Here is a 9,727-nt window from a genome sequence, read left to right as displayed (position 1 = left end):
TGTTTCAATGTAAAATTGTATTGCAAATATTCAAGTAGAATTTAAGTAACCTTTCAACAGTAAGCAAAGAGGGATGTAGTTTGTTCATATTTAATCTCTTTCCCTTTGACCTAATTTCCATAGAAAATATTTTGTTTGTGTGTTCTCGGGCCAGATTTTCTTGTCGTACAGCCTTAACTAAATCAGAGGCTTCTCTGCCCTTTAATCCTTGCCCTGTTTACCATCACTAACAATTATGAGCTGGTGCATCATAAAATAAAGGCATTGACTCTTTTCCATTGATGGAAAATGGTGACAATGTATTTGGGCTTAGGGTAATTGAAGGTACTTGGAGTAGCTTGATATTTTCTTTAGGTAAGCACTCCCTAGTTTATGTTTTACTTTTATTTTATTAAAGATTTATTTATTTATGAGAGAGGGGAAGGGAGGGAGAAAGAGGGAGAGAAACATCAGTGTATGGATGCCTCTAGTGTGCCTCCCACTGGGGACCTGACCTGGCCTGCAACCCAGGCATGTGCTTTGACTGGAAATCAGACTGGCAACTTTTTGGTTTGCAGGCCCGTGCTCAGTCCACTGAGCCACACCAGCAGGGTGAGAAGTCATTTTTACCCTCATTTTTAATTGCCCTTGTGTTGTTTTGAAAAGCTGTGTGATTATCTTTAAGTAAATATGACTATGTTGTTACTTTGTTAGTTTCTTGGTGGTTTTTAGGTCAAAGAAATAAAAATTAGCGGAAGTATTAAAGACAAAATAAGGAAGATATGAAATAATTTTATCTTTTTACCAAGTTAAGGTATTATAAAATGCTCAGAGGTTTGAAAAGAAACTAAAGAATATACTATTTTATATTTTTAGGGATTAAAATAGACTTCTCTCTTTCAACTTCTGTGTATGCTTGAAATTGTTAATAAAATATTGGGGAAATAGATTAATGTACTTGTATTTTACTTTTTCACATATTTCATAAACACTTATTTAATATTCTTATCATGGTAGTTTTAAAAATTAACTTCAGTGTTTGGGAAGTTGAAAGACTTTCAATCTTTTCTCTTAATGAGTTACATCATAAAATGAAAGAACCTAGTGGAAATGAAGAAAATATAGTTTGTTGAACTCATCTATCTTTATCATCTCTGTTACATGTAAACTAGGCTGTTTGTTGGCTAGTGGAGTGAACTGCAAGCCTACTTTTTGTAAAGTACATAGTTTTCATTTGCAGTTAGTCTCTGAGGTGAAATACTCTTTGAATTATTTATTTTTTTCTCTGCTGACCCTTCTTTTACAGCATCCACTCGTTTTGTGAAGTGTGAAAAATGTCATCATTTTTTCGTTGTACTATCTGAAGCTGACTCAAAGAAGAGCATAATTAAAGAACCTGAATCAGCAGCAGAAGCTGTAAAATTGGCATTCCAACAGAAACCGCCTCCTCCCCCGAAGAAGGTATGACGTCTTAGCCCAGTTGTACAGGCATTTTATCTAGAAAATATTTCATTGCTTTCCCTCTCTGCAGTTTATATTGGATCCTAATATTAGTATCTAAACACATATTGTAAGTAATTAATATGGACTATATCTGGCTAAATTGTTTTTGATATTTGATACTTGGAATTTAGGTATAGAGTCCATTCCTTTTTTCCCCATGTAATGATTAGTATATTCAGTAGCAATGAAAGGTAGTTGGTTATGATTATTAAAATATTATTACTACTAAGTTAATCTAAAATAATAACCTTAGAATAGAGCAACTATGGATTTATTTTTCTTAATTTGAGCACCTAAGTAACATCAGCCTCCAATCCCTGCCCCTCCCCATTAATTTAGTCTGCTTTATGGTAAAACAGCCTCAGGCTAACAATGGAAGTGAGTAAGTTGTTCGTGGCCAGTCTGCTCTATACTACTGTGGCCTTTGTGGTCTGGGCTCTTTCCAGGAGTCTCAGACTGATGTGATTTGGCTGTATGAAACACAAGTTTACAACCAGCCCCGGTGGGTGGGTGCTTGGTGTGCACCTTCTGGGAACAGGGAGCCCTGCTCCTGGGCGGTGTGCCCTGTGTTCTGCCCGTGTTCAGATGTTTGTATGCTGGTTGTTTCTCACCCTCTGCCTCAGTGTGGCTTCCTTCTACTCTGTTTAGGTACCGCTCTTCATCCACGTGTGCTGTGCACATTTAATAATTCATGAGCGTAATTTGTGAGGAAGGAAGATTTTTTAAAACCATAATAAAATGCATATGGTCAAGAACTAAAGAATTTATAGTGTAAAAATAAATAATGTAATAGAAAATACAGCTACTGAGCTTCATATTCTTCAGCAATTTGTATAGACTTTAGACATTCAAGTCAAAATTCTAGAAAATAATTAGTCAACTTAACTGTTTTCCAGAGTTGGTGAATATCCACAGTTAATTTCTATTTACTGAAAGCTGAAGGAATTTACCCCAGGTTCCAAGCTGCTGACAATATCCAAGTATTGAATAGAGCTTTAATTTCTGCTAAGAATAAAGTTTTTATATTGCCATGTAGGTAAATAAGTACCTTTAAAGTTAATATCTGAGAAAAAAGCTAAATGTCTGCGAGAATTAAAATACAGTTACTGGTACTATAATGGCTTTTGATTATACATAATGGCTTTTGATAGGCATAAATGCCTATTTATGAAATGGGTAATTTTATAATACATTGTCTTTGTGAAGAATATTATATTGACAGAGGTGTAGAAAGGATTAATTTTAGTGAATTACATTAACGATGCTACCTTTAGACTCCTGGTGGCATGTGTAGGTATTCTAAGTGTGTTTAATGTGAACTTTTAAAAGTTAGCATCCGTGGCATTGTTTGTAGACTTGGAACTAGCACTAGCAGCACTGGAAGAGGACAGTGATGCTTTCTTAGGCGAGAGAACAAATATATTGTGTTTTTGTACATTTCGGGTTCGGGCCTTGAATCATTGCTGTGTAATGTATCATGCCTTTGGCATTTTGTTTTTGATGAGTCTTCATTCAAATTTAAAACTGGAAGCAAATATGTTTAGTATATAAACTTTTGCTGTGTATGTTTTTATGATGGCTGATATGAAATTATTCATAACTAATTATTTTTCAGATTTATAACTACCTCGACAAGTATGTTGTTGGCCAGTCATTCGCTAAGAAGGTGCTTTCAGTTGCTGTATACAATCATTATAAGAGAATATATAATAATATCCCAGCTAACCTGAGGCAGCAAGCAGAGGTTGAGAAGCAGACATCATTAACACCTAGAGGTTGGTGTTTTGATAATTGTCCAAAATAGAGATTACTGTGCCTAGAAGTAATCTTTATTGCAACTTCTTGCTTTTGTCTTGAAGTGCTTTTAGCATAATACAGCATTTGTCAAAGTGCAGGTCACTTTTCTTTAGTAAATTATGAAATGATTTTGGTACGTTTCCAACAGCATTTTTTTAAAAAGTTAGTAGATGGGAATAGAAAATACCAGAGTACATTAACTATAGTTAAGTATCGTTTCTTAAAACTTCTGCTTTTAGTTGTATGTGCATGGGCTCCGAGTGAGAGTCTTACCAAGGGTCTCAGGAAAAATGCTTGAGAGTCACTTGGGTAGAGATTGAAACATCGTCTTTAAATTATAGACCTCTCACAGCCGGTTCCCCATGACCCTCAGTGCAAGTGCTCTGCGTGACCCTGAGTGCTGCAGTGCATTCAGGATACAGAATTTCTTCTAAGTCGTATGTATGGATAGGTAACTCTTGCAGAACATGGATAGCACTCTTTCCCTCTTTGCTTTCCTTTTGGGCCCCAGCTGCAGTGCTCAAGGTTAGGGGCAAGTTTGTAAATGATTCCAAGTATCAGTATAATTCCTATTGATGTTAGATTCTAACATAATCAATACACTATGTAACAGCAACTTACTGTGGACGATAATAATGTGTGTTATAATAATAGAATGATTTTATAAAAACACTGAATAGAGTAAAATGTAAATATTTAAGTTTTGTTGTTGCTGTTGGCCATGGAGCCCCGATTTCTTACTTAGGCCCACAGCTGTTGTTTTACAACTTGAGGGGCTTCTGCTGAATACTTACATTTATAAAACATCTTTTGATTACTTTTAACATCTACTAAATATATAACTGGCTCAATAAAGACACTTGTTCACTTGTTAAACTTAATGCAAAGCAGTTACGTAGTAGTATCAGTTACTCTATTTTTAGAAAGTGTAAGTCATAATAACTAACAGAAGACTTGGAACCTTCATTTTGACAAGGTCCAAATAGCACTGCCTAGTCATAGAGCAAAATGATCTTTTCCTGGTTTCTTCAGTCAACAAATCAATAATTAAGCTGTTCTAGTTCTAGAAAAACAAATGGTAATGTGGTATTTATAGTATGTGGGGTTTAAACTCTTATTGAAGACTTAAATTATTACTATTCTTAAAATAGATACCACCTTTGTATTTGACAGCTGTGCATATTAGCAGCTGGATAGCCATCATTAATTAATTATATTTGGGTGTTTTTAATGTGGAAAGGATGCAATATATGATTCTTTCATAATGTTTTGAAAAGCTAAAAAAGTTAATGAACATATGCTTTAAGTATATTGAGAAGAGACAAGAACTGGGATACTCCTTGTTTGTTCCCCTAAACAAATATATATTTTCATCTTCTTTCTTAGAGTTAGAAATAAGAAGACGGGAAGATGAGTACAGATTTACAAGTAAGTGACCTCTTCTCAGGTCCTTCTCTCTGACCATTCTTCCTTTTGAGATATACCTCAGCCAAGTATGTCAGCAGTGGTAATGGGGACTTGTATTGCTTGTGTATTACCAAGAAAGATGTTGTATGTTATCTAAACGTGTTTACCACACATAGTATATAAAATTTTGGAAGTTTTTCATAATTTGTGTAGTTTGTATATGTTAGGTTATTTTAGATATTTTATTTTTTTCTGTTGTGGTATTTTGTAAAGCATAATGTAGAGAGATAAAAAGTATTATATATAGTTTTTCTTTTTAAATATAGACCTACATGTAACAGGGGTTGTATTTGTAAAAATTTATAGCTTGACACTTTATATCTTTTTTCTTTTTGCCTTACAATTAGAGTTGGTCTGCATAATTATAAGTGATGGAAATTTTGAGGGAGACACATTATCTTCCAGCAACTCTTTGCCAGAAGCCACAGTTTATTTTTTGGTGTATGTGAAGCTTAGTGTAACGTTGCAAATTATGACTAAGTCCCAACTCAGTGTTTCCAGCCTGGGATTGTCCCTCTGAGCGTCGGGTCTGATGGAGGGTGTGGAAGGACTTGATGCGTCCAGGACAGTGGTCGTTCCAATGTCTTGTGCCCATTCCTTTGAGGTGGATATAATTACTACGCAGAGGGGGAGGCTCCAGAAGCATCATGAAATGAGTTATGTGGCCTTTTGTTTCAGTAGTTAAGATAACAAATACAAGTAAATAATAAACCAGTTTGATGTTTTTCATTTACAAATTTGATACTTCTATTTTGCCTTTGAACCAAGCAGTATTATATATCTACCGTTTCAAGTGTACTCTCTCTCTCTATAGAATGTGCCATGAGAACATAACTAGTTTACCAACTCTGGCATGAGATTTATTATATGTAATAAAATTATGTTATCTCTAGTTATTTTTAAATTGTATGAAAATAATAATTATACCATGCATGATAAAATTAAGAAACAAGTAAGTGCAGTAGAATTAGACTGCATATAAGAATGTAAGATGTAAGTACTACACTTTAACTGCGTGTATAATAAATATTTTCTAATCTAAAAATATCAAATATGCTGTCAATATTATATTCATAAGTTTAGGCAGATCACTTGTGAAACTAGTAGTAAAGTCTACAGTGAATATTTGATACATGTACTGATTTAATATAATTTAAAGGTTAACAAGTGATAGTATTTACCAACTTAGGTAAAAGCAATTTATCATTATATGTATTGATTGACTTAGAAATTAGTATTTTGAAAGCTTAAATAGAATTTATTTTTATGTATAGTTGGTTGCAAGTTAAGGCATTAGGCCAAAGACATATATAATCAAAATATTCTTGGAAGTCCCTTTGGAAATCACATGTCAGAGACCAGCATACTGTCCAGCATACTATATAATGAGGCTGATGGCTGACAGCAGAAGGCCCCTGCACTGTAAAAATTTATGATCTGTGTGTAGAACAAAGTGACAGGCAGTTGGGACATTACCCAGGTCTTATCCAGGATTTTGTTCATTTCCTTGTACAAAAAGAACCCCCACCCTCCGCCCCCAAAAAAAGACTGATGTTTTTTTTCTTCTATCATTGGAACATATGTTTTCTTAAGTGGAGCACCAGATGAAATACTGGGTTGGCCAACAAGTCCATATGTTTTTTTCCATAAAATAAAGACACATTTTTCATTTTCACTAATAACTTTATTGATTTGCATATTTTGAGTATGTTGGCTCTCATGTGGTGGAATGTTGATTGTTCTCAATAACGTCTCAATTTGATCACTATCAACTTCAGCTGGTCTACCTGACTGGGGAGCATCATCCATCTAAAAGTCTGCAGCACGAAACTTAACAGACCACTTTTGACACGTTCAATCAGTCATGGCACCTCCTCTGCACAGATCTTTTCTTGCATTTCAGTTGCATTTTTACCTTTCTTGAAATAATAAAGCATAATATGCCGAACATGTGTATTTTCTTTCATCTTCAATATTAAAATGGCTACACAAGACAGAAAACTGTACTTGAACAATAATTAAATTAAATGGCTACACAAAAATTCACTAGTTTTGATTTTTTTGACAGCTGTACAATACAGTCTAATGAAATTGTTTCAAATGAAGTTAGAGACAACTAAGCACTACTAAAGTCGTCATATGGAAAAAAACAAATGAACTTTTTGGCCAACTCAATAGTTGGTTTGCTTTTAAGAGCTATATTATAGAAATACTTAAACACTAATGAAATAGCAATGCTAATAGCAAATTATTCTATGACACTTATAAAGTATTTGCCAGACACTATTGTGTTTTATATATATTAACTCAATCTTCCCAACACCTGTAACACAGAAACTTTATTTTCACCCTCATTTTACAGATGACAAAACTGAAACACAGAAATTTTAAGAAATTTGTCCAGAAATTACTTAAGAAGATTTAAGTAATTTATACAGCTGATGAGTTTCTCAACTAACCACTGTGCCAGCCTGCCTGTTCTTAGCCCTGCTCTTTGTAAAGAGCTGCTGGTGCAGTGAGGTGGGCGGGGACAGAGACTAAGGCAGCAAACCAGAGAGTTCTCTTGAGTTTTCTGCAGCACACTTTCGTGAAATATAACGATTAACCCCATCTGTTTCGTACTACTTAAATTATTCCTTTTTTAACTTAAATCACTGAGTAAGTTAAATACATGCATCATGTGACTCACCGTAGTTACTAGTCTGGACAATTGAAAATACTATTGGTATTCTTTCCTTCAGCCAAGGGAGAGTGAGAATAAAATTTTATTTTGTTTTTATTCTAGGCATCTGCTAATAAGCTGATAGTTCACCAGCAATATCATTCTCATCTAGTTAAGCATTATATTTTTGATAAAGGGACTAGAAAGATCCAGTGAAGAGCCTATAAAGTCAGATTCAGATAGTGCCAGGGAATAGTGAGTCTTACCATACTTGGTTGCTCTGGTGGGCTCACAGAATCACTCAGATGCTGCAGAGAATGTGGCAGTTGTAAATCTCAGTATCTTCACTTCGTAGTGAGGAAGCAGGGCCAAGTACAGTACAGTTCTGCCACACAGCAGCAGAACCGGGGCTGGAACCAAGTTCTCTGTTTCTCAGTTCCATGCTATTGTCTTTCTCTATAGCCATGCTTTTTTGTCCTGGAAAAAAAAAAAATATATATATATATATATACACCTTTGTTTCTTTTGGAGTACCTCCAAATCAATTGCATTTTGTTCTTATACCTTCCAGCCATGTGTTTGAATTGGATAGGACAGAAATTGTTGCCATTTTATAGAGTAGGAAACAGCACTAAGGTTCACATGACTTGCCCCAAATCATATAGCTGTTTAGAGACAAAACAGGGATCAAAGCCAAAGTTTTCTGAGTCCTACCATTATTCTTTTTCTATTATACCGCCTTTCCTTGAGTGAAAGGGCATCCTTCATACAGGTTTACATAAATAGGGAGGAGATGATAAATGGAATCTATTTGCTTTACTTGGGCTTTCCTGAAAAATTGTTGTCTTTTAAATTTGTCAACTAGATCATTGGAAATTTTTTTCTTTTTAGGTAAGACAGATTGTCAAAATATTTAAATTTTTCTAAATAGGTGATTGGTTTTATTATTTATTTATTTAAAATATATTTTATTGATTATGCCATTACAGTTGTCCCATTCCCCCCCTTCACTCCCCTCCACCCTGCACACACCCCCACCATTCCCCCCTTTAGTTCATGTCAATGTGTTGCAAGTTCTTTAGATTCTTTATTTCCCATAGTATTCCTGCCCTCCCCCTGTCTATTTTCTGCCTACTGTCTATGCTACTTATTCTCTGTACCTTCTCCCCCCTTCTCCTCCTCCCACTCCCACTAACCCTCCATGTGATCTTCATTTCTATGGTTCCGCTCCTGATCTAGCTGTCCTCTTAGTTTGCTTTTGTTTTAGGTGTGGTTGTTAATAACTGAGTTTGCTGTCCTTTCATTGTTCATATTAGATATAAGGTTTTAACGGGCATATTGTCAAGTAAAATATAGTGAAGCTCTAGTAATTCCTGTGGCACTTTTTCAGAATTGCTTCAGATTGCCGGAATCAGTCCGCATGGTAACGCTTTAGGAGCGTCAGTGCAGCAGCAGGTAAACCAACAAATGCCTCAGGAAAAGCGAGGGGGTGAAGTCTTGGATTCCTCCCATGATGACATAAAACTTGAAAAGAGTAATATTTTGCTGCTTGGACCAACTGGGTCAGGTAAATAACTTCCTGAAAAAAATTTTACTACTCATTTAAAAAATAGAATATAAATAATTCTGTAACCTGTGTTTTGTGATTGGGAGATCCTGGATCTTGAGAAGAGAATCCAAGGCCAATCTTATGCATACATTATCAGGATTTCTGCGTAGGCTTCAGGCTGGATTCAAGGCATTGATATTGCCCTTTAAGCCAATTTCTAACAACAGGTATAATAAAAGTAATATACCATTAGATCTGAATAAAAGTGGAGAAAAGATTGTAACAGTGATTTTTTAATTATATGCTATTCAAATTTATATTTTTGTAGAGAATTTGTATGTCAACATATTCTTAGTTACTGTTTCTATTTGTAGGTAAAACTCTGCTGGCACAAACTCTAGCTAAATGCCTTGATGTCCCTTTTGCTATCTGTGACTGTACAACTTTGACTCAGGCTGGATACGTAGGTGAAGATATTGAATCTGTGATTGCCAAACTGCTCCAAGATGCCAATTACAATGTAGAAAAAGCACAACAAGGTATGTTTTCAGCATAGCTGCTTGTCTGTCCCTCAGTAGGCTATTAAGGAAGCATTCTAATATTAAGAGCTAATATTATTTTGAATCAAGGAGTAAAACTCTGTGATTATATAAATGTAGCCATGCTAAACATTTTCTAGTACCCTAAGGACTACCAAGTTTGCTTTGCCTTACTGTCACTAGATGATTACTTGGGTGGAAACTGAATTACTGTTCCATTAGATTCTTAAT

General features: G+C 35.0%; 1 protein-coding gene across 2 annotated transcripts in view; it reads left to right on the top strand.

The window, feature by feature from the left end:
• Positions 1-9,727, top strand: part of CLPX (caseinolytic mitochondrial matrix peptidase chaperone subunit X) — a 35,691-nt gene that overhangs the window by 14,624 nt on the left and 11,340 nt on the right. Inside the window, exons 4-8 of one of the 2 annotated variants that reach the window (XM_037054139.1) lie at positions 1,286-1,440; positions 3,098-3,257; positions 4,666-4,707; positions 8,799-8,975; positions 9,332-9,496. In XM_037054139.1, the coding sequence (XP_036910034.1) occupies positions 1,286-1,440; positions 3,098-3,257; positions 4,666-4,707; positions 8,799-8,975; positions 9,332-9,496 (699 nt within the window). The remainder of the gene's footprint in view (positions 1-1,285; positions 1,441-3,097; positions 3,258-4,665; positions 4,708-8,798; positions 8,976-9,331; positions 9,497-9,727) is intronic. The other variant, XM_037054140.1, reaches the window with a different exon arrangement.

Source organism: Sturnira hondurensis, unplaced genomic scaffold (assembly GCF_014824575.4).
Source record: "Sturnira hondurensis isolate 20B ecotype Veracruz unplaced genomic scaffold, ASM1482457v3 Scaffold0008196, whole genome shotgun sequence".
NCBI classification, from domain to species: Eukaryota; Metazoa; Chordata; class Mammalia; order Chiroptera; family Phyllostomidae; genus Sturnira; species Sturnira hondurensis.
The sequence above is the reverse complement of the archived record's forward strand: the minus strand, read 5'-3'. Positions and strand labels throughout refer to the sequence as shown.